Source organism: Halichoerus grypus, chromosome 7 (genome assembly GCF_964656455.1).
Source record: "Halichoerus grypus chromosome 7, mHalGry1.hap1.1, whole genome shotgun sequence".
Lineage (NCBI taxonomy): Eukaryota > Metazoa > Chordata > Mammalia > Carnivora > Phocidae > Halichoerus > Halichoerus grypus.
The window spans coordinates 98,488,922-98,513,854 of NC_135718.1; the positions used below are offsets into that span (position 1 = coordinate 98,488,922).

Genomic DNA, 24,933 nt, shown 5'->3' on the forward strand with positions numbered 1-24,933 from the left:
ATGAGCGAGCTGGGCACCCAGAAGGGCAGCGATGGTACTGTTTCTCGCCTGCTCAACGTGGTAGAAAGTGAGCTGCAGGCAGGGAGGGAGAAAGGCGACCCTACGGAGAAGCAACTTCAGATCATCCTGGAGGATGCCCCTCTCTGGCAGAGATTCAAGGAAGTCACTAACGAAATGATCGTGACCAAGAATGGCAGGTGAGTTTCTCCGCGGCCCTGCTTGGGCTGGGAGGGCTCGGCAAGGGTGGTGAGTCCCCTGAATATCGAAGAGGCTGCCCTTCTTCACTCAGAGGCAGTGGGGGCTGATTAAAATGCTCAGGAGAAGGACAGTCTCACTCGGCTCTCCCCCAGCCAACTTAATTAATTTCCCGAGATCAACAGAGAAGTAGAGGACGAAGCCACCTTGCATGCATTTTCAACGGAGAAATTCTGGGAAGGTACCAGAAGTGGGGGCCCACCCTATGCGTTAGGGAAATTAGTCTGAAGAGAATATTACTTTTTGACTGACTGCCTATCTTGGGGCAGACCTGAGCTCCAACTCAGTTCAGATAAGGTGAAAGTCAACTTTATTTGGAAGCTGAATGTTTCCTCTTAGGTATAGCAAACTTGCCGGAAATTCTGGACCAGCTGAAGATCGGGAGCCAAAGGGCAAATGTAATCTCATTGCTAATTGCTCGCTACCTCTGCTTCCTGGTGTGGGTTTGTGGTGAGTGTTCGTTTGATATTGTGTATGTTTGTGATGACGTGAGAGCCGTGGAAGTGATAATACCATCCTGAAGCCGTAATGCACTGCCTGAGAAAAGAGAAGATACCTTCCTTTTTCTCACTGCAGCAAATTAGAGATGAACAGAAACTGATCTCTGTTGGCATTTCTTGGATTCTATTAAATCCAGCCCTGCTAAGTGGCTGTCAGAGTAACTGTGGGAGCTTTCATTAGTAGAGGAAACGCAAATATTTGGAAAGAAAATCTCTCTGCTCCCAGCTTGGCCAGACTGGCTCCCAACGTTCAGCTGATGCTCACAGATCCTTTGCTTCACAAGGTCAAGAAGCACAAAAGTCAGAAGACATTTTCAGTATGGTTAGTTTCAACAGGACTCCGATCGTGGCCCTTAGGAGAAATTCTGCTAAGGGAGAAAAGTTGAGGCCAACGGGACTTCTGGCGGGCTTTTGTCCTTGTGCAAAATGCTTCCTTTCCCAATGTCTTGCTTTCCTATTTTTGAATAAAATGCACACTATAGAAAACGAACCATCCCTTGTCTCTCTGGGAGAATTATGAACTCCAACGCTGCTGCATGGCGTTAAAGTGTTCTGTAAGGGGAAGGTGTGCCAGAAATAAGGGCATTTCAATAAATTGTGATCACTCCTAGTAGAAGGAATATTAATCTTGCTTGGAATACCAACCAAACAAGCTTGATATTTCTATTCACTGTCTCTAAATGGGTCCCCTACTTATTTCATATATAGGATTTGTTACTTTTAATATTTGTAGTTGTAACGACCTCCGTTCCTACTCTTGATCTGTATTTATCCATATTTTTGGTAGAAAGAAATAGAAAATCTGTTTTTAATTTCAAAGGATCACTCCTAAATTTCTAGTTGGATTTACTTTCTTTCCTTTCATAGCTGAACGATGATGCGATTGTAAAAGTTTTGTGATGTCCAGTAATAGGTGGAACTGTTTATTATTCCTTGTACTCAGTGGGTAGTGGTTGTGCTAATATTTAGCCTCATGCTATCTATTTGGCTGTCAAAGGGGCCATCTATGAAAGTAAAATAAGCACAGTCACCAAGTAAAAATACAGTTTATCTATTCCTATGGGGAAGAAATTACAGTTTCTGAAACCATTTCAGATTTAGTTTAATAATATGATATATTGGCATGTACTTTTACAATTTAGGAAGAGCTTCCTCTTGCCTGTGTTCACCTATATGATATTTTTCTGCATATTTAAAATGTAAAATCCTTCCCATGTTTAATGTCCTTTAATATTAAATATGTGAAAAATATTCTTTGTAGAAAAGTCTCATTACAATCAACTTGGTTATTCTTATCTCTGGAGGTCCTGGCTGCCCTTTCCCATTTTCCAGTGAACTGAATCTTCTCTTGGGTTCTCTTATGGTCTCTGAACCCCTTAGGGTCAAGATTTTGCCAGGAGAGAGACAGTTCCCTTTACACTTCGGATAGAGAAGGGAAGACACACGTCTAAGAAGTTGATGTGTTGGTAATGAACGAGCTTGGCCTGGAATTACTCTCAATCTTTTATTTTCACAGATTAAATTGTTAGCGACACCTTGTTGTTCTTGATACAGAAAGATCTTGTTTCCTGTCCCCTCTTCTCTTATCCATCTGTTCCTGTGAATCTCCCTTGTACCCCCTGTCCTCTGCCTGCAGACACAGCCCGTCTCCTCCGGATGCTTCACCCCTGCCTTTCACACCAACTCCTGAGCCTGGGGAACTTGCCCCTGTGGCTGTTCTCTGTGGAGAAGATGATTTCTGTTATTTTACACCCAGCTCCAGCCTTTTTCATTCATATAACCTGCCAGCCCCTGTGGGTAGAGTTCTGGATTTCTAGAAGCATTAGTGGGGTCATCAGATAGTTCCTGTCCATTATAAGAGTCTTAACTCTAGGAAACAAACCGAGGGTTGCTGGAGGGGAGGTGGGTAGGGGGATGGGGTAACTGGGCGCTGGGCATTAAGGAGGGCACATGATGTGATGAGCACTGAGTGTTCTATGCAACTGATGAATCACAGAACTCTACCTCTGAAACTAATAATACACTCTATGTTAATTAACTGATTTTAAATAAAATTAAAAAAGAGAAAGTTTTGAAATAACATAGGATGGACTGATGAAAGAATTCAGTCTCATTTTCAAACAGAGACCCATTTGTATATATAAACAGGAGGCTTGCCTCTGACATGGATCAGAAGTAGAGGGTTTTCCTCTGGATTATCCCCAGAAACTGGGATCCTGACGACCTTCATTCCTCCCTCCATCTCTCCTGCCTCCCTGTCTCTCCCTCCTTTTCTTCCCCTGCTTTTTTCCTTCCCTCTTTTTATTTTATTTTATTTTATTTTTTAAGATTTTATTTATTTGCGAGAGAGAGAATGAGAGACAGAGAGCATGAGAGGGAGGAGGGTCAGAGGGAGAAGCAGACTCCCTGCCGAGCAGGGAGCCCGATGTGGGACTCGATCCCGGGACTCCAGGATCATGACCTGAGCCGAAGGCAGTCGCTTAACCAACTGAGCCACCCAGGCGCCCCTCCTTCCCTCTTTTTAAATATAACTTTTAGTTTTCCATGCTCAGTTGTCTTTCAGATATAACAACAATTATGATACCTCTTTACTAGAACATCTTCACTTTAGGGGACAATGCTATATTTCATATATATTTCCATGCAGTTGAATAATTTTGACCCAGTTCTGATTAGATTTGCCTTGAAAAGGTTTTCAGAAATTGGAAGCATTTCGAATGTAACTGGTGCGTCCATTTGTTGTCAGGAAATAAGTGTTGGGAATCATTAAGTTGAATTTGCCAGTGATTCAGGGCAGCGAGCTGACGTGAGGACCGTGCAGGAGGGGAGAAAATGGAGGTTGTGCATCAGGCAAATAAATTTCTGTGCCCTGTAGGCCACAGACATTTTTCTCCCAAGTTTACAATTACGATTCATGAGGATCGTATGTGTTTGTGTAATCTGCTTCTAACCAGGTCACACGAGCTCCAATATACACATGCGCATATGCGCCAAACACACACACACACCCACCCACCCACACACACACACACACACACTCCAAATGCTCCGATGAGCATTTCATGAATATTATAGTTCTGTGAGGAGATAGAGGAAGGTGTTTACAGGTGCGAGTGAATTTTATCTTTAACCATCTCTGCTATTCCCCCACCTACAAAAGCTGCCCCCTTTCTTCCTGCAAACCTCACTCCTCATAGCCTCCTTCAGCAGCACTGGCTCTCGATATCACCTGTTAGGAAAATAGAAACTGAGAAACTGGCCTCCTGGCAAAGGCACATGGAGCTCACGGGCAAAGCCAAACCACCTATGGTTCTTCAGCATGGTTTGGGGGAGTGCTTGTTCATCCTGCCACGTTTGCTTTCCTGTTCCTTCTCCCTCTCTCTCTCTTTCTCTCTCCTTTTCCCCCACTTCTGAATTAGGGACCAATTTACATGTTTCTCAGCTCTTCTAAGACTCTGGGGCTTTTCTGTGGTTAGCCAGACCTTGGAAAGAAAAGGAGGAAAGGTTAACTGGATTAGAAGTGCAGTTCATCCTGGACGACAGAGCCTGGGCGTGGATGCTGCCCACAGGTAAATACATAGAGTATCCCCAGACGATGCATCCTGCTCATTGTGAAGTGGAAAGAGAGGTGGAGGTGAGGTAGAGGAGCTGAACTTGGCCTAGAGTTAGGATGAGTTCCGGTCCCGGTTACAAGATTTGTGGCAAGGTGACTGACTTATTTATTCCTCCTTGGGATAACGGAGGTTAAAAACTACATAGCATCTCTTAGTTCATTCGTGTGGTGATAAAAGAATAAAAGCATTTTTAAAATAAGTTTTTTTTATTTGAGTATATTGACACGGTGTTGCATTATTTTCAACATAGTGATTTGGCAAGTTTATACATTATGCTATGCTTACCACAAGTGTAGCTGTTAAACAAAATAAAAAGAATTGTAAGTCTTGGCAGATGAAGACTAAAGAGAATAAAGCAATAAACCATTATGTAACTTTTCACAAAGGTTTTTTTTTTTTTCCCCCTTTAAGTAGACTCCACACCCAGCATGGAGCCCAGTGCAGGGCTTGAACTCACAACCCCGAGATCAAGACCTGAGCTGAGATCAAGAGTCAGACACTTAACCAACTGAGCCACTCAGCTGCCCCCATTCTGTAACTTTTTAGCTGTGTCCTTCTAAAAGCCAGGGCACTATGGCTTCTTTACTTTTTCTTTCTTTACTTTTAAAAAAGAGCTTTATTGTGATCATTCACATACCATACAATTCACCCACTGAAAGTGTACAATTCAATGGTTTTTGGTATATTCACAAAGTTATACATATATTCCCTCAAATAATTTTTGAACATTTTCATTATGCCCAAAAGAAATCCTGCATCTCTAGCCATCACCCCCGTGGTCCCCCATCCTACTCAGCCCTGGAAACCACTAATCTTCTTTCAATCTGTATGGATTTGCCTACTTTGGACATTTCGTATGAATGGAATCATACAATATGTAATTGGCTTCTTTCACTTAGCGTAATGTCTTCAAGGTTCATCCATGTTGTAGCATTTTTTCTTGCCAAGTCATATTCCCCTGAATACATGGGCCCTATTTTTTTAATCCATTCATCAGTTGCTGGGCTTGTGGGCTGTGTCTGCTTTCTTTGCTATTAGGAATAATGCTGCTATGAACATTCGGATACAAGTTTTTGTGTAAATGTGTGTTTTCATGTCTCTTGCATATATGTCTAGGGACGGAATTGCTGGGTCATATGGCAGCAGGGTCTTTAACTGGTGGAGGAACGACCAGACTGTTTTCCAAAGTGGTTCCACCATTTTACATCCCCACCAGCAATGTGCAAGGGTTCCAGTTTCTCTACCTCCTCAACACTTGTCATTGTCCACTTTTTAATCACAGTCATCCTAGTGAATGGGGAAATGATCCCTCCCTGCACTTTTGATTTGCATTTCTCTGCTGGCTGATGATGTTGAGAACCTTTTCATGTGGTCATGGGTTCTTTAGAACATCAGGTGTAGCACCTGAACATAGCAGGAAAGGAGAAAAGCCATTACACAGTCCCTTATTCTGGAATTAAAGGTCATGCTACGTTCTTTGTGAGACCTAGCGTGATACAGTTAGGAGGGAGAGCAGAAATGAAAATTAGATCCCCCCCTCCTCATTTTGCCTTAGTCACACTGGTTTTCTCTTTCCTCAGTAGTCCTCAATGGTCCAGGCTTATAGGACCCCAGGGCCATTTACTTGCTATTCCTTTTGTGTGTAGTTGCATTTATAGAAGTCATTTCTGGTGTCTATAGGACTCATTTCCTCTCCTTATTTGGGTCTTAGCTTACTGTCCCCCGGACCTACTAATATCCATCTAGAGTATTTCTCACTCTTAATTTCCCTATGTGACATCACCTACTTTTGTTCCTTCATAGCACTCTTGCAGTTGAAAATTATCTCCTATATTTAAAAAAAGAAGCCTGTTTACATTTTTTGTTGCCTGACTTCTGGTGTTTCAAGGTAAGCTTCATGAACAAGACACTGGGTCCGTATTTTTTGTTTTTTTACCAGTGAACCCTCACCTCGGACAGTTCCTGCCATAGAGCAGGCGCTCAAAAATCATTCTTTCAATGAGTGAATAAACCTCTAATTAGGTATTAAGATTTGGGAAAACATTGAGGGGACTTTTCCCTTCTTTGTGACCCATATTTATTTTCTAGAAAAATCAAAAAGGAGAGACACCATGTTCTACACCTGAAACTAATGTAACATTGTGTGTCAGCTATACTTCAATTTTTTTTTTAAAGATTTTATTTATTTATTTGACAGAGAGAGACACAGCGAGAGAGGGAACACAAGCAGGGGGAGTGGGAGAGGGAGAAGCAGGCTTCCCGCTGAGCAGGGAGCCCGATGCGGGGCTCGATCCCAGGACCCTGGGATCATGACCTGAGCCGAAGGCAGCCACTCAACCGACTGAGGCACCCAGGCGCCCCTCATTCCTGTGTGTTCTTAAAACAAAGCCAAACCAGACATCTTTAGCATTTCAGAAAAAGCAATGGACCGGATATCAGATAATCTCTCTGTGTACCTCACAGAAACAAGCCAGGCTCTTGACAGTGACCCAGTGTGGCCCCTGGGATCATTTCTGATGTCCACTTCGGTGATTCTTGGCAAATGGCATTTGTGCCTTTCAGGGGGCTTCTGCTTTCTATACTTGGCCAATATTATTAAAATAATTGAAAACGTTAAAATATGTTGTGGAAGGGAATAGTTTCTTCTGATATGAAGAGAAAAGAATAGATGAAATCCTTCTGTTGAAGAAAAAGCAAAAGAACATGCAAGTGGACGAATTTCGATGCCACAGGTAGCTCCCGAGGGAAGGACCATCATTTTCCTTTACATGAAAGTTATCATGTCATTAAGGGACAGGAGTGACGAGGTGAGTCACGCAGCGCTCAGGCAGGACCTGGACTAGAGATGCATCATCTGATGCAGGTTTTCCCCTAGCAGTTTCATTTAATTCGTATACTTGTCCTAACGTCCTATTTAGATTTTCTCTCCTTGAGCCCGCCAAGACTGAGGGAGGGGAGAGACAGCTCTGCTGGGAGCCGAGGGAGGGAGGGAGCCTTCAGCATTTCCCACGCATAATCCCAAGGCCAGGGTCTCCTTTTTTTTTTTTTTTTAAGATTTTATTTATTTATTTATTTTTGAGAGAGAGAGCGAGAGAAAGAATGAGCTGGGTGGGGAGAGGGGCAGAGGGAGAAACAGACTCGCTGCTGAGCAGGGAGCCTGATGCGGGACTCGATCCCAGGACTCTGGGATCCTGACCCAAACTGAAGGCAGACACTTAACCGACTGAGCCACCCAGGCGCCCCAAGGCCAGGGTCTCCTTGCAAATGACTGTGAGCCAGCTGGAGAATAAAAGCTGAGGTGGTATAAGTTATTGATTTGCTCTGTTTTTTAAAAATAATTCATATGCCATCAAATTCACCCTTCATAAGTATACAGTTCAGTAGATTTTAGAATGGTCACAAAGTTGTGCAAACATCACCACTATCTAATTCCAGAACATTTGCATCATCCTTAAAAAGAAACCCAAAGCCATTAGCAGTCACTCCCCTTTCTGCCTAGACTTCTCTCCAGAGAGAAAAGTGGAGGCAAGTGGTACCTGTCAGCCAGGCGGGAGAGAGGTGAAGCTGATGTCCTTCGTGTTTTCAACTTCCGAAGTCACTGCCCCATGGTCGGATTTTGGAACAGAAGGAGAGCGGGGCCAGCTGAAGGGCTTGGTTGTGATGACAGGATAGCCAACACTTGCAAAGCCCTTGTTAGGTGGCAGGCATTAGAATAAGCACTTTGATGAAGTAGCTCATGGAGTTCTTGCCACAACTCAATGAGGCTGGGTGAGCAAGACCATGAGATGGAAGCTTGGAGGGCAGCTTCAGGAAGGGCAGGAGATGGAGCCAGAACCTTCACTCAAAATCACCCTTCTATCTGGCCTCTCAGAGGGACTGTCGAATCCTTGCCAAGTGCCGGACCAGAGACACGGACCAGAGACACAGACCAGGCTCTGTATTCTGCACAAAGAGATGGGAAGTGGTCTCGAAGGCAGGGCGTTTAGAAAAGGGGACTGCGGGGTGGGGGTAAAAACAGAACCCCTCCATGCAGCGGGAGGACTAAGTTGGAAGAGGAGCCAGGAAAGGAAATATCAGTGAGGTGGGATGCGCCAAGGGAAAACGATTCCCATCTATGTCCAGATTGCTCAGGAAGCCCACGTAATTTCAGCTCAGGAGACCGGGAGCCTGCGTGGCTGGAGTCCGTCTCTAGGTCCGTCCCTTGTCATCTGTCTGTCAGTTCCTTCATTTTCCATATGTATCAATTCCATTCTACCTCCTCTCAACGCTGGCCACCTCTGGCCATAGTAGGATGTCCTTGGTGACCTTCCAGATCCTCGTGTGCGCCCCTCTCTGCTTTCAACACCCCATTCCTGGCATCCGCAGACCCCTGCTCTCAGTAGCAGCCGGTCCGGTCCATCCCAGCTTCCCGCTCCGGCCACCTGCCCCGTTCTCCTCCCAGCCTCGTAGAGCACAGTCCTCTGACTCTCCCTGCCCTCACTTCCTCGCACATCTCCTGAGTTATTTTCTCAAAAGCTAAAGATGCTCTATACCAGCACATCTTAAGCTTTAATGTTCCTGTGACTCACCTGGGGATTTTGGAAAAGCACAGCTTCTGATTAAGTAGGTCTAGAGTGAGGTCTGAGGTTCTGCATTTCGAATGACCTTCCACCTGATCCCGATGCTGCTGGTTCAGGGACTGATTTGAGCAGCAAGTGTCTAGACTCTGGATTGTTAGCTTCTCATTTTGGGGATTCAGGTTTTAAAAGAGGTACTGACAAATAAGACAGTGTCTGGGGCAATCAGGTGGTGGTGGGGGGCATGTCTAGAAACCAGGTCTTTTAAGGATAATCTGGAGTAACTTAGTACATTTGGTGAAGGAAAAACAAACCAGCGGGAATGAGAAGCCAGGTGGGGGGCCTCTGCAAATATGTGAGAGCAAACTTGCTGGTACTGTTCTCAAGGATGGCAGCAGGACCGAGGAACCCAGGTCGGTGCGTCTTGAGCCCAAATTCCCACAAAATGCTCAGTTTAGGGACGGTTCCACAGTCATGTAAGTTCAGTGTGTGCACAGACCCTATCTTCGCAGAGGTTTATAGCGCACCTTAGCATATTAAAGGCTCTGAGAAGTCACGCAGGGAAGGAACTGGTCTAACTCTGTAGAGCCAAGCATTCCCTCACTTCCTTTACCCTGAAACCATGTTTTCACTGTTCATGCCATGACTGTCATTCCGAGCTGGTGTTCTCTCTGAGAGGGGGAAGGACTGGTTTGTGGCATTCGTGTGAAAACTGAGGCACCCCAGGAGGAAGTCTTTGAAGAAAGCTCTCTGTGAGAATGTGGCATCTGATTGAAGCACTTTGGGCTTTAGGTTCCTCTGTCAAATGACTACATCAGTGGTTTTCAGACTTTAAAATGGAGCACAATGGTTTGAAGTAAAAACCCCAATATAACATGCATTTGTAAAAAGAGGCTCTGTTGGGACCGGGGATGCTGCCCTGGGGCATTCTCTGCACCCCGAGGCGCTCCACGGCAGATCTCCTGAGAGCGGAGAGATGGCTGGACAAGGCGCAAGGTGTCCCGCACACGCTAACGTCCGTCCTGTGCCTCAGTTTCTGCCTTTTCTTTTAGACGGATGTTCCCCGTCCTCAAGATTAGTGTCACGGGGCTGGACCCCAATGCCATGTACTCCCTCCTGCTGGACTTCGTGCCCACGGACAGTCACCGCTGGAAGTACGTCAATGGGGAGTGGGTGCCCGCAGGCAAGCCAGAGGTCTCCGGCCACAGCTGCGTCTACATCCACCCGGACTCCCCCAACTTCGGGGCCCACTGGATGAAAGCTCCCATCTCCTTCAGCAAAGTCAAGCTGACGAACAAGCTCAACGGAGGTGGGCAGGTACGATCGGGTCGCCCGGCCACCCGGCCACCCCGCAACACCAATCAAGAAATATCAAGGGTGCATTTAGGCAATTAGAGGGGTCCTCACCGGCCTCTTCTCCCACAGAAGCCAATTATTCCCTGGAGTCCAAATGTGAACAGGAATAAACAGCTCTTAATTGGTGCTTTCGGTTTTTAATGGACTTCCTGATGTTAAGAGAGTGAGAGAGTGCTGCCGTTTACTTAATCATCAAGAGTCCTTTCATAGTTTTGTCTTGTGTGTGGTGCTTTTTACCCAGCCCTGGGGAGGAGATGTTTGCGGGTACCAGGGTTCTGTTTTTCTCTCTCCTCTTTTTTGGTGTAAGTGGCATGTTGGCAATAGACAAATGCCTTAATAAAAAGCTGCTCCTAAATGAAATAATTGCTGTCTCCGCTGGGACATTACGATAATTGTCAATAGAATAGTGAAGCGGCTTTGGGTTTTCAGAAAAACAAACAAACCTTAAATAAGGAAGGTTTTATTTAAGGTCTCCAATTAGAGGGAACAAGAATTCGGGGCTTTTTCCTCTTTTGTTTTCTCTGGGAGGGTTGTGAATACTAGGGTATCGGGTAGGGTTGTGATTTATGTTAGAAAATGTGGACGGTTTCGGGGGCAGCGCCATGCCTGGGGGAGAGGTTTGCCGACCCCGCTGTTTCGTGTTGTGAGCCTCTCAGCCCTGGGTCTTCGTGCCTCCTCTGACCCCCGTGCTTAGCCTGCGGGGACCCGGGAGCTCAGGCTTTAGCAGGAGGAGGTGAGCCACCCAAGTCCTGGCAGTGTTCAGAAGGTTCCAGGTGTTCATTAAAACAGGAAATTGAAAAGTAAACGGTTCTTGCCCCCCCCGTTTCACAGCATAAGACTTGCAGTAAACCTCCGTGTGAGTCACAGAGAGTGGACGCAGTGTGACCGGCAGGTGTCCGATGTCATCACCCTTCAGGTAGTCGCTTGCGAAATGCAGCCATGCCAGTGTTTTGAGATCTCAGGTTTCCTCTTATGAAGAACAACAATATATTTTAATGGATCAAAATCTGCATCATTGTTCTGAAAATAGGGAGAGAAAGGAAAAAAAAGGACGAAGGATTTGGGCAGAGAACTGACACTCTTTAGGAACAACTTTCTGGCAAGTCCGGCATAAGCGCTGATGTTAGGCTCCCTGGAAACTTCCGGAAAACTGCCCCCCTCTTCAGTTCTCAGGCGAGGGGAGTGGTGTGGTGGCCCTGGCCAGGCGGGCCATCGAGCCACACACTCTGCAAGGCTTCTCTTTCTCTCCTTCTCCCGCTTCCACAGATAATGTTGAATTCTCTGCATAAATATGAGCCCCAGGTTCACATAGTGCGTGTTGGAGGTGCCCATCGAATGGTGATGAACTGCTCCTTCCCTGAAACCCAGTTCATAGCTGTGACGGCCTATCAGAACGAGGAGGTAAGCGTGCATGGGCGCGTGTGCAGAAATGCCCCCTGGAAGGGTGTGGGAGGATGGGGACCACGTGTGGATGAAAGCTGGGTTTCCAGGATCTCAGTGATCTCAGCAGAGATGAAGTTGAACAGTGGAGTAGCCCTTTCCACTCTCTCTTGCCTGTTTGCCAACGGCCTGCCAGAGCTTCATCTCTGGGTGCCAAGAAGGCGAGGTTGTGCATTGCATGGAAGCCAACAGAAGCCCAGGGGTCTTTGTTCTCAGGGCCCCGTGGGTCCTTGGCCTGCACAGAGCTGGGTGAGCTCCCGCTCCAGGAGCAAGTCTGTGAGACTTGAGCCGCACCTGCAGTCCTCTGGGTTGTGTTATGCTATCCGTCCTGTTTGCTAGATCTTCTGAGCACGCTTAGGTCTTTCCTGCCTGAAGGAAGCCACAGCCCTTAGAGCCGAGGAGCCAGAGTCCGGCCTCTGTGGATTAGCTGCGGGCACGATGTTCGGGTCCATCTGCACACTCAAGAGCTTCCCAGGTCTGCTCATCATCAGAAGCGCCAGGGGAGGGTTGGATTCTTTCTGACTAAACTTAAAAAAAAAAATTTTTTTTTAAAGTAATACATGTTCATTAAAGAAACCCCCACATAATAAATAGTACAGAAGTATGTTCAGTGAAAATGAAGAAGAAAAGGTACAAATGATCTCTTTCTGTCCTGCCTTTTGAATCCCACTCCCCAAGGACACTACAAATAATAGCTTCAAGTGTGTTTTTCCCCCACACATATTCTGTGTATATATAAATATATATGAAAAAAAAAAAAAATTTTTTTTTAAAGTAATACATGTTCATTAAAGAAACCCCCACATAATAAATAGTACAGAAGTATGTTCAGTGAAAATGAAGAAGAAAAGGTACAAATGATCTCTTTCTGTCCTGCCTTTTGAATCCCACTCCCCAAGGACACTACAAATAATAGCTTCAAGTGTGTTTTTCCCCCACACATATTCTGTGTATATATAAATATATATGAGAATATGGGCTTCCTCACATAAGTTGGCTCGTGTTGTACGTATTAGTCTGCAAATTTCTTTTTTTTCAGGTTTATCTCTTTTTCTGAAGTGCCTGCAGAGGATATACTGTATTTCAGGCAATCAGCTCCCCACCGATGGACATTAGGTTGTTTATAGTCGTTTTATTTGCTATCATAAATAATGCAGCAAAGAATGTCCCGGAACATCCACATCCACTGTTGTTTGCTTGCATGGATGAACACCCAGCAATGGCATTGCTCTATCAAGGAGAGCGTGGGTTTAGAATCCTGAAATATCACCAAATTGCCTCCCTCAGAGAGCATACTCATTTCAGTCCCCACACCATTCCTGACAGTGGGGATTAGCAGCCTTTTGCAGCGTTGATAACCTGATAGGTTAAAAAAACAAACAAACAAAAAACCCCAAAACCAAAAAAAAAACAAAAAACAAAAAACCAAACAAACCCCAAAAAGTATCTTATTGCTGCTTTCATCTGCATTTCTTTATTTGGAAGCTCTTAAAGAATTTGGGCTCCCTCCCAGCCAACTGAGTCCGAATCTCCAGGGATGGTACCCAGAATCTGTAGTTTCTAAAGTCTCCCTAAAGGATTCTGATGAGCATCCGGGCTTGGAAATACTACCTTAGTGCCTACAGGTAACATTGAGCTGTCGGCTGAACTCGCATCACAGATGTGCAGAGAAAAATGTAACTTCTTTTCTACAAGTAGTCTGGCCTCTTGGCTGAGCCCCTCTGACAGGCCAGTGGGAACAGAGGTTAAATCTTTGATCATTTCAACAGGTACTATCTTTGTTGGCGAAAACATGCTGTGTTCAAGATGGCCAGCCCTCTCCTGCTTCTCTTCCTCGGAGGGAGTCTGGGTCTTTGAGGGGAGGGTCTGGCTTTAGCAACTCTCGAGAGTGTGTGTTTGTGTATGTTGGGGGGTGTTGGGGACTCTATCTTAGCCGCCTGATGCCATATTTCAGCCTTGATTATGCCCCATGGGAATCAAGCCCAGGGAAGTCCAACCTCAGAGCCTCCCTCTGCTGTCAGCACTTTCCTGCTGAGTCGTGTTGGTGCCCCCTGAGAGGGGAGCGGGCCCGTGGGTAGATGCTGGTCTCACTATGCACCTTGACCCCTCCAGGTTTAGACCAGGAGAAAGACCCGGACATCAGACCCTGTGGTTCTCCTCCCTCTTCTGACTTCTCCCCCGTTCCCCGGGTCAGAAAGAGTGGTGCTTTCATTTAACTCTTCTTCCTTCTACCAGGCCCTTGCTGAAATAAACATTCTTTTCAATGCTTTCTTATCTAGCAACGATTTGTCAACTGTGACCGCCTGCTGGGAACGCCGCGGGGGGCATCACAGATGTGTGCTGCCTACATCTGTACATCATGAGCACATATACATCATGTATGTGTGTATGATGTCGGTGGCTCTGAAGAATGAAGCCGGCGAAGGCCGTGGGATGGAGTGGCAGCGGGTGGGAGTGATAAACTGTGTTTCTGTGATCTGAATCACCGAGTAAGTGATCATTTAAACTCAGGGAGTGATGCTGGACCGTGCTGTCTGGGAGACGTGGATTCACACCTGCATCACTCCGACCGTGTTCCCGGGGACTAGAAGAGTAACTGACGTGAGGGGGATGTTCAATATGTTTAAAAAAAACCCGGATGAATAAATAAAAGAAGGGATGCTGGGTTTAGCACTTCGGGCTTTGCACATTTCTAATGCTTTGCCCTTTCTTTGCTCACATCACTTTGCATTTCCCATTTTCACCACGGGCCGCAACACAACGTTCTTTGTCAGAGACAGCGCACTGGTAATTTCGTGCAGAATTGAGCAAAGAAACATGGAGAGGGAGAACAAGCGAGGGGGGTTATTCTGACTTTACAGAAATTCACAGGCGAAGATAAAGGGCTCTATCTGTTCATACATGTTCCACTTTCACTAACGCTTCTTGTCTTTGCAAACGTAAGATAACAGCTCTCAAAATCAAGTACAACCCTTTTGCCAAAGCCTTCTTGGATGCCAAGGAAAGGTGAGTAGAGAAATTTCAGTAAAATCTTATGAGTTGACTTCTGCAAATGTGAAATTTATGCTCATCTTGAAAGGAGCTTGCATTAGCTTTGATAAAAATAGGTTGGTAACATTCAATTCCATATTCAACAAAATCAACAAAATTCAATGAACTCCTAATCATCTGTCCCTCAGAACAGAGCTCCAGGAGAACCTCTAACTGGCAATGTTTGCTCAGCTCTGTTTTACTACCGGTTCTTGAAAGTAACACAGGCACATGCAAAAGAAATAATGAAGTGATTTAGATTTTTAGTAATTCACTCTGCCCTTCCTCCTCAATTCTGAGTAGTATGGTTTCAATAATGTTTTTTTAAACTACATGTAGTCCAGGAGAGGGAGTGATTCAGATGAGTAGTTCATAAAGGTGAGAGCTTCATATCTTTCAGGTCCAAGGGAAGACCATTCAGAGACTTCTGGGGATCGCTTCTTGGCCTTTTGGCTAAGATCAAGTGTAGTATCCGTTCTTAGTTTAGAGACTTCTGGGATGGTGAATGGTAATGCTACCACTTGAGGCTAGTGATTCTACATCTTCGTGTTTTTCTTTTCCATTCTTGGAAAAAAAAGAACATTGGTACTTAATTGACTTCAATTGACAGACTTTGTCTGTCCTGTTAATATTTGATTTAATTTAATTTCAGATAACTAAAAGCCTGAGGAAAATCTCATGTGTGAGATGAACAGGACTTTGAGTAGGTGGTCCTGACTTGGAGTTTGGAGTCCTGACTTTGCTGTTTCCTGGCTGTTGGATCTTACATAAGTCACGTTGCCTCTCTGAAGCCCACTTTTTAACATCTGCAAAGTGGGCATAGCAATATTTTCCTCGCAGGATTATTGGGGGATCTAGCATATCACAGATGCGCTCATGCCCCGAAGTCCTACGCAAATCCCGGCTGCTGTTATTGCTTGAATTTCGTCAGGCAGGACCAATGACCACAAACCAGTGAGATCATACTAAGTAGGGATAGCTGTAAATACGGCAAATTGGAGTAACATTAGGTTGCAATTCAAGGAGGAATTGCACATTAGATAAAGTACCCTGGATGAAGAAGGGGGGAAAGATCTGAGACAAAAGGTGTTTCATTTTCTTATTCCAAGAAATGTATTGCTTTCCAAAGAGAATTTGGGGTAGATTTTCTGCTGGACTTGTATAATATGCTGGACAGCCAGGGCGCCCTTTCGCTCTCTTTCAGGAATCACCTCAAAGACGTTCCGGAAGCCGTCTCTGAGAGCCAGCACGTGGCCTACTCTCACCGTGAGTTGGGCGAACACTGGGTGGGATGCGCCTGGGGGGCACTGGGACCCATCGCCCACCACACTCAGATGCTACCTGTCGCGAGTGCTCATGGCCCATTCCAGAGCTTCTCTTAAGACTCAACAGGTTATTTCTTCCACTTGAGACAAGTGTATGCCCTTTCCAGAACTCCCAGAGAGAACTGGTGCTCCTGAGGGGCTGGACGGGATCTCAGGCGGGAGATAGGAACGGGAGTGATGGACTTCTCAGACTGGCGTGTTCCTGTCCCAGAGGCTAAGGACTGTCCCAAGTGCATTCTGGGAGTATCTCCTACCTCTCCACTCTCCCCTCTTGGCGGTCTGGCCTGGTCGCCCCTGTTCTTAGTGTTTGCTCATTTTCGAGTAGGTTCCCACCACAATGCTTCAGGCAGGCTGTGGCCTTGCCCGTGGGGAGGAGTCTGGTGGCTGACTGGACAGCCCCAGGTGAGGTGAGTGATAGGCCGCTGGGGACTCTGCAGGTGCTGGGTGTCCCTAACAGGGCGCCGGGCTCCCCGTGTCTGGATGGCAGGGGAGGCCCCGTGAAGGAGGAGGTCCCCTGAAGCTGCAGCAGAAACCCGGGCCAGTGAGGTCAGCGTGGAAGGTTAACCCCGGAGTCGGAGAAGCGTGACTGAGAATCCTAGTGGTCCGTTCAGGCGCTCTCTGCTGCCGTCAGGCTCTGGGGTTCTCTCCTTGCTGCTTCTCCTAAGCCTTTGTGCATGTTCCAGGGCGGAGTGGAAAGGGTGCAGCTTGCAGGAAAGCACTTTTTAAAGTGAGCTGGAGAAACAAGCCTTTTGTAATAGTACCGGCCCCGTGGGCAGAACCGCATCTTTATTAAGGTCAGGCGTTGCAGTCTTCTTCTCGAACGTCTTCGGGTGTGTCCATTACTTGTGGTGAGCCAAGTGCGCAGGAGCCTGGTTCCGGGCGCCCCCAAGCCTGGCTTTGTCCACTGGACATCGAGAACATTTTCTTTTTCTTTCTTTCTTTCTTTCTTTCTTTCTTTCTTTCTTTCTTTCTTTCTTTCTTTCTTTCTTTCTTTCTTTCTTTTTCTTTTTCTTTCTTTCTTTTTCTTTCTTTCTTTCTTTTCTTCCTTTCTTCCTTTCTTTCCAATTTGGATGCCTTTTCTTTCTTTCCGTTTCTTGTTTGTCTTTTTCATTCAAAAACCAATCTCTGTGAAATGTTTTATAGCGTTCAGAATGTTCTGCATGATTCTTGCGTCAGGGTGTCCCAGCCAGCTCCCCACTTTTTGCTTCCAGAATCCTCTGTGGGGTGGTGAGGGGAGCCACCGTGGCCCCTCTTGCTGGGAGTGAGAAAGCAGACACTTTCCCACGGGGCAGAAAGAGACCTTCACTCGCATGTAGGCACACTAAACATTCCCGAGTAGCTGGAGAGGACACATACATCCAACATCCCCTTCTCAGACTGACTTTTAATTTAACTCAAGTAAGTCAGAAGCAACTTAACTTTTGCATTTCTGTAACTTACTCATTAAAGGGTCTTTCATTATATGGCTCTGTTCCAGCATTCCTCAAGAGGCTTTCCAAACTTTGATAGGAACTGCCATCCTTGTGCTAAGCAGCAGGGAAGCTGCTCACATGGAAGGGGAGCGGCAGCGGGGCTGGCCTCCGTCTCTCTGGGGCAGACGTTCAGAGTCGCTCACACAGAGACGTGGTATGCCAAGTGGCTGGGGACCTGACGTCTGGTGTGGAAGCTCAGGGTTGGTCCCTGTGTCTTCCTCTTGTCTCTTCCAGTGGGAGGCTGGATCTTTTCCAATCCGGATGGAGTGTGCGCAGCAGGAAACGCCAATTACCAGTATGCTACCCCCTTACCTCTGTCTGCTCCCCACTCCCACCATGGCTGTGAGCGCTATCCTGGCCTCCGAGGGCACCGGCAGGCTCCCTACCCTTCTGCCTACATGCATAGAAACCATTCTCCCTCAGGTGTGTGGTTTTGCTAATTAAGCCCTTGGGGGTGTGGGTGGGGGGTGGTGGGGGTGGCGATGTGGAGAAATGGTCAATAGCTAGTAGTAAAAAGAAGTATCTGAAGATGGCATCCCTTTCATCTAATACATGTAATAGTATTATATATTATTATTTTAAGGTTTTGTTTTATATATTAATAGTTGATTATGTAATTATGACATTATTCGTGTCTTATAATTATTTCATAAGGCAGTCTCCTGGTTTCTATTGGGTGTGTAGGGCCTCCTCCCAGGGCGCCGGTGGACTCAGCTTTTTAAGCTGCATCTCTAAGAGCCAAGTTTTGGGGGCTCTGAGATCCTCAGCTCACTGCCTTCCCGTGGCTCTTTTCTACCACTCGTATTCCATGGCTCCATCGGGACACCCTAAGCTCTGTCTGCAGAGGGTCACCAGCTGCCTATGTCCCTTCACATGCCGCCCCCAGCAACCTTGGAAGCTGCTGCCAGGAAGGAATAAAATGGAGCTTAATGATACCAGAAAGTGGGCAACGTTCCCACTGCGTCCTGGTTCCTTCGTGTGGTCAGCGCATAAAACACAGCTTCTGAGCCCCTGCTAGGTGCCAGGCCCTCTTCTAGATGGTGGGGATAGGAGGGTGAGGAAGGTACAGTTTCTCCCCTGAAGAAGCTCAGGGCTACACGAATACATAAATAACAAATCATAACACAGTGTAGCCAGAGCTCTCCTGTGGGTCCTCGGACCTGTGGCATCACCTGGGAACTTGTTAGAAATGTAGACTCTTGGGTTCTCCTTCTGAAAGAGTCCACATTTTAACAAGATCCCTAGGTGATTCTCATGCACATTAAAGTTCGAGAAACATTCCACAAAACACACAAGCCAAGGTGCTGTGGGAATGAAGGAAAAAGAGCAGCCTGAGCTGCCCAGGGGGGTTGACGCTTACGTTGAGATTTGCAGGATGAAGAGAAGGGGACAGAGGTGGGAGTGGGCAGGAGTGAGGGTGGATGGCAAGGGATCCAGGAGAGGCGAAGGGAAGAGTCGTGTGAGCAAAGACATAACGGGGAGAGGACCTGGGGTGTCTGGGGGACGGATTTGGAACAGAGGGTAGTGGGAGAGGTGGAAGACCAGAGCTGAGGCTGAAGAAGTTGCAGAGGCCAGCCAGGCGTATATGCCGGAATCTTCTTCCTCGCTCTCCTCTTTCTCCCTCCTTCCTCTCTCTTATTATACACTATTTATGCAAATGGAGATTCAAAGACATAGAAGACACTATTCTTTTTTTTTTTTTTTTAAAGATTTTATTTATTTATTTGACAGAGAAAGACACAGCGAAAGAGGGAACACAAGCAGGGGGAGTGGGAGAGGGAGAAGCAGGCTTCCTGTGGAGCAGGGAGCCTGATGCGGGGCTCGATCCCAGGACCCTGGGATCATGACCTGAGCTGAAGGCAGATGCTTAACGACTGAGCCACTCAGGCGCCCCAGAAGACACTATTCTTGAGATGTTTCCATTTACTTGGGGTTGCTGAGAAGAATAAGGTGCCGCTCCTCAGAAATCTCATCGGGGGCACTGGCGGGCCCTTGGGCTTGTGTTCAGGGGATGCTGACACAGTCCGTTCTTACAGGGGAGTGAGTGTGGTACTGTGAGTCAGACAGATCTGCCTCATAAAGGGCAGATCGTCCCACCTCTCGGAGCCTCGTCTATAAAGTGGAGAGGACAGGTCGTTGTTGTGAAGATCAAAATATGAACGGCATGTGGCATATGGTTGACATTCAGTATATCTGAGAGCCTCCGTCTTTTCTGTTTCCCTCAGAAAGTACTAACAAACCGTGGGTACATGTTGCCGTAAAATGGTATCATTGGCCACCGTCTTTGTATGTTCTACGTGCTTCATCAACTGAACTGTTGTTATTTCCCCAAAGTGAATTTGATAGAAAGCTCCAGCAATAACCTGCAAGTTTTCTCCGGAGCTGACAGCTGGACTTCCTTGTCCTCCACACCGCACACTAGCATCCTGTCCGTACCCCACACCAGCGGGCCAATCAATCCAGGGCCCAGGTAAGACCAACACCAGCAACTTGCTCATTGGTGGTCTTGGGGGTTGACGTGAGCACTGGAGACTCAAGCTCATTCTTTTCGCTAGGGTGGCTTGGGTTAAGCCATTGTCCTGACTTCTAAGCCACTAGGAAGTGAGGGTAACAACAGGATGGACTTTTCTTTCTTTTCTTTTCTTTTTTTTTTTTTAAAGATTTTATTTATTTATTTGACAGAGAGAGTGAGAGAGCACAAGCGGGGGTTGGGGGGGGGGAACAACAGAGGAAGAGGGAGAAGCAGGCTTCCCGCTGAGCAGAGAGCCCGATGTGGGGCTCGATCCCAGGACCCTGGGATCATGACCTGAGCCGAAGGCAGACGCTTAGTGACTGAGCCACCCAGGCGCCCAGGATGGACTTTTCTCTCCCAGAGAGCAGGGAGGGGAAAGCACTTGCTCAGCTGTATGCTCTTTCTTCTGTAGCTTTGGTATTCTATTTTTAAAAGGGAAAAGACATTATGGCCTGCAATCATTTGTCCTGAACCAGTCAGAAATATTGTAAACTGTGATGGTAGCAGATAGATACTGACTGTAGGAGGATTGAAGGAATAAGTGTAAATAGACGTTGAGAATTCAAGATGCTGGGCTGTCTGTGTTCTCATAAGCCACCCGTCCTAACAGGGGGACAGACTGTGGGTGCCTGGCCCACAACCCAGGTAATGAGCAGAGTGTAGCATGTAGGACCCATGGCATAACGTGCACACCAGAGACCTGAGTTTCGTTCTGACTTCTGGAAAAGAGTGTGGGGGAGAGGACAGGGAGGGACCTTGGAGTTTGACGGACTGGGCTTTAGTCCCGGTTCTATCTCTTACTGACTTTGTGCCTTCATGCAGTTTTCTTGGCCTCACTGAGCTCCAGCTTTCTAATCGCAAAAATGGAAATAATAGAAGCTACTCCGTAGGTTGTGGTGAGCCCAGAAGGAGAAAATGCATTAAAATGCTTTGTGAGCAGTAACATTCTATATAAATGCCAGCTGTGAAGTTCAACATAGGTATGCAGAATTTTGAGAAGGTCCAAAAAGGGATTCAAAATTAAAAGCTGGGTCTTGGGAGATGTCCGATGATGTGTGATCTGCCCGTTAGAAAACGTTAGGAGATCGTAGTGTTTTGGGCTACAGCGGGCCTGCTCACACTTACACGTGTGTTAGAATCACCTGGGATATTGTTAAAATGCACAATCTGAGGAACAGGTCTGGGTTGGAGCCTGCGATTCTGCCTTTTAACAAGCTCGTGGGTGTGCTGTACGCTTGACCTTGGTGGTTTTGATAGTGCTGCTGCCATGGTGCTCAGGGTCTCGCGCCGTGCTGCCCCACGCAGCCCCCACCGGCCGCTGGCGGCCACTGAGCCCTCGAAATGCCACGGGGCCCGGGGGCGGTGTGCTGGCAGTGAGGCGCACACACAAGCTTGGAGATGTAGCAGGAAACAAAGAATAAAAATCTCAACTTTTTTTTTTTTTACCTCAAATGCGTGTTGAAATGATGATATTTTAAATATTTTTGGTTCCATAAAATATAATTAGCCTTAAGTCTCGTTTTTCTTTTTCCTTTTTTCTTTCTTTTTCTTTCTCTCTCTTTCTTTCTTTCTCTCTCCTTCCTTCCTTCCTTCCTTTCTCTCTCTTTCTTTCTTTCTTTCTTCCTCTCTCTCTCTCCTTCCTTCCTTCCTTTCTCTCTCCTTTCTTTCTCTCTCTCTCTCTTTCTTTCTTTCTTTCTTTCTTTCTGTCTTCTTCCTTCCTTCCTTTCTCTCTCTCCTTCCTTCCTTCCTTCCTTCCTTCCTTCCTTCCTTTCTTTCTTTCTTTCTTTCTTTCTTTCTTTCTTTCTTTCTTTCTTCTCTCTCTTTCCTTCCTCCCTTTCTCTCTCTCTCCTTTCTTGCTTTCATGTGGCTACTAGAAAATTCAGCCTTGCTGTTGTGGCTCACATTTTATATCTATTGGACAGTGCTCGACTGGATTATCTAAGGGAAAAGCATGGATTTGGGTTGTGGTAGGAAGGGAGACAGCGAGTCCTTGAAGATATTAAACAATCGTGTGGCAGGTTCTGTCCTAGATACTTTATGCAAGTAATTTATAGTATCAAAGACATCCACAAGGCTGGCGTTAAAATTCCTATTTTACTGTTGGAGAGACTAAAGCTCAGAAGCATTAAAAACGTCCTGAAGGTCACGCAGTAAGAGGTATAACTGAGTGCATGGTTTTCCCACCGGCCCGGGAGGCATCAGGAAGGGGTCCTGCCCTGAGCGATGTTGTGGAAGCGTCTCTTCTGGAGATCAGGCCCCGAATCTCAGCAAGCCGAGCTGGCTAACACCCAAACACACAACAAGCAAACACTCAAAGCCTGGCCTTCCGTGGGTTTCCTCTGGCCCAGTGAGGTCTGTAGTCTCTGGACTGGGGCACAGAGTGCAGGTGGCATTTCTCCCTCTCGTTCCCTCAGTAGCATGTTTAACCCACTACTGACTCCATAAAGATTCTGCTAGGGAATAGCCCAGGACCGTCACCGCGTAATGAGCCTATTCACACGCAGTGCAGTATGAGAAGATGCAGAGACTCTAAAATGTCAGGACCTAGGGATGGCCGAAGGCTTAGAGCATGGGTGTTTATCCCACCTGTTCCAAGAGCAGGCATCTTCGTCTGTGTTCGGGTGCAAATATTGCTGCCCATTATGATCCACTGGAAAGCTTTTAAAAATCCTGATCCCCGGGGCTGCATGCCAGACTGGTTGAGTCAGGATCCGTGGCAGCAGGACCCAGGCATCAGTATTATTTTGGAACTTGCTCAGGGGTTCCAATGTGCAGCCAGGTCTGTGAACCAGGGCTTTAGAATAAGAGAAGTCCCACGAGGAGGTCTCGCTCCCCAGCCTTTCTGCCAGGGACCAGAGCTGTTGGGTGGAGACCAGGAATGGAAGAGTTCATTATAACCACCACCCTTTGGTGAGTGCCGTGTGCTAGGCGCCATCTGCTCATCTTCTTCAGTCGTCACAACAACATCTGTAACGTGTGCATAATTATCACTCCGAGTCTTGAAGATGAGGAAGCTGAGACTCAGAGGTGTGAATTGGACCAAGGTCACGGAGGAGTAAGTGGTGGAGCTGGGATGCAAACCCCCTTTTCCCGACACCTGTGTGTCCCGGCTGCTGCACCACGTCAGTTCTCTTGCCAGTGAGCGGTCCTCCCTGCAGGCCTTGCCGTCCAGATCCCCCCCTGTTGCTCTCCTGCCCACCCACGCGGCCGCAGGGCAGGCCTCCAGAAATGAAATGCTGTGTTCAAAATCAAACTTGCCAGTGGCAGGGCCAAGCGTGGAAATTCAGGTCAGGACGCCTAATTATATGCTTATTGCACTGCATTTCCCTGCTGGCCTCAGCTTCCCCACAGGCACAGGGCTATTCTGTGTCAGAGCTAGAAAGAAAGCCGTGGCTGGGCACCTTCTTCCTGGCCCTGGGCCCCCTCGCACCGTTTATGTGCCGGGCAGCTGGCCGGCCTTTCTGGAAGCGTCCTCAAGCATTCTGTGTCTCTGTCTCTGCAGCCCCTACCCGTGCCTGTGGACCATCAGCAACAGCGGCGGGGGCCCGGCTGGGCCCGGACCCGACGTGCACACCAGCTCCCCGGGAGCATTTCTTCTGGGGAGTCCAGCTGTGACTTCGCCCCTCTCTGCCCAGGCACCCACTTCGGCGGGAGTGGAGGTTCTGGGGGAGCCCTCGCTGACCAGCATCGCCGTGTCCACCTGGACAGCAGTGGCCTCACATCCCTTCTCGGGCTGGGGTGGCCCAGGTGGGGGAGGGCGCCATTCTCCCTCCTCCCTGGATAGCTAGGCAGGATCCTAGGGAAGGTGTCAGCGGAGAACCTTGTCTGTATAGAGCATTTAGAAACCCCATCTACTGATTCTAGGGAGTTAGACTGCAGGGTCTCCCCACCCAGTGAGCTGGAGGGTGGGGTGGGTAACGGGAGGTGGTTTAGTTTGGTGATGCTCCCTGGTTTCTTTTCGCACTCCCATTTTCTCTGCAGCTCATCCATGACATGCTTAGGTCACCAGGGTTCAAGGAGTACCTTCCTTGGCCCTGCCCCTTACTTTCAAATGATTCTAGAAGGCCCCGCTTCCTGTTCTGTGGAGGTGATGCAAAGCTGTTAAGTGAGCTCCGAATTTACCTGGACTAAGGCTTCCTAGCCTTGTGCAGCCCTGGAAAGTATCTGTGGCCCCAGGGCTTCTGCTTTGAGACCAAGAGAGGGTGTAAGTCCCCACAGTGAAGTTATCAACAGTAGCGCTAATCATGTATTACAGCCATGTACCTGGAATTGAGGAAATGAGATCATGTCCTCCCTTGCTCAGAAACCTTCCATGGCTCACCATTGCCTACAGAACGAAGTCAGACATCCTGACCATCAGGACACCCCCTACCATCTAGCCTCAAACCACGTTTCCAGCTTCAGTTCCCTTCACCATCCCATTAGCAGCCTATGTTTCGGTCAAGGCAGACATTCAGCATACTTTCCCCCCCTCTACGCCTTCCCCGGGCCTGAAACATCCTTCTCTGGTCAGTCCCACCTGTGTGAATCCTGCCCGTCCCCGGGGGACTGGCCGAAGCACCACTGCCTGCATCCAACACCCGGCGGGCCTCGGCACGTGGGACCTTGCCCGCTGCCTGCCGTCCCGCGGGCTTTGCCTCTGCGCGAGAGCTCGTCCATTCTGCCTTGTATTTTTGTTTACCTGTGAGTGTGTCTCTCTCCCACTAGACTGTGAGCCCCTTGAGGGTGAGGACTAGCCTTGTTGTCTTTGTACCCCGCAGCACCTGGTCCTGTGCCTTGTCTATAGTAGGTGCCCAATAAACTGACCTAGTGCAGTTGGTGTGTAGAGCACGTGTGCTAAAAACGAGAGCCGTGGGGCCCCCTGTGAGGCAGA

General features: G+C 47.4%; 1 protein-coding gene and 1 pseudogene across 1 annotated transcript; both read left to right on the plus strand.

Moving 5' to 3' along the window:
- On the plus strand, window positions 1-24,874 carry TBX19 (T-box transcription factor 19). Its single transcript, XM_078078662.1, has 10 exons — window positions 1-197; window positions 595-705; window positions 4,232-4,324; window positions 9,978-10,242; window positions 11,548-11,682; window positions 14,666-14,727; window positions 15,956-16,017; window positions 17,783-17,971; window positions 19,883-20,018; window positions 23,563-24,874. Exons 1-10 carry the CDS (start codon window positions 1-3, stop codon window positions 23,846-23,848), a joined length of 1,536 nt encoding a protein of 511 aa, XP_077934788.1. The 3' UTR covers window positions 23,849-24,874.
- Window positions 15,185-15,339, plus strand: LOC118536086 (U2 spliceosomal RNA; annotated as a pseudogene).
- Window positions 24,875-24,933: the final 59 nt, after the last annotated feature.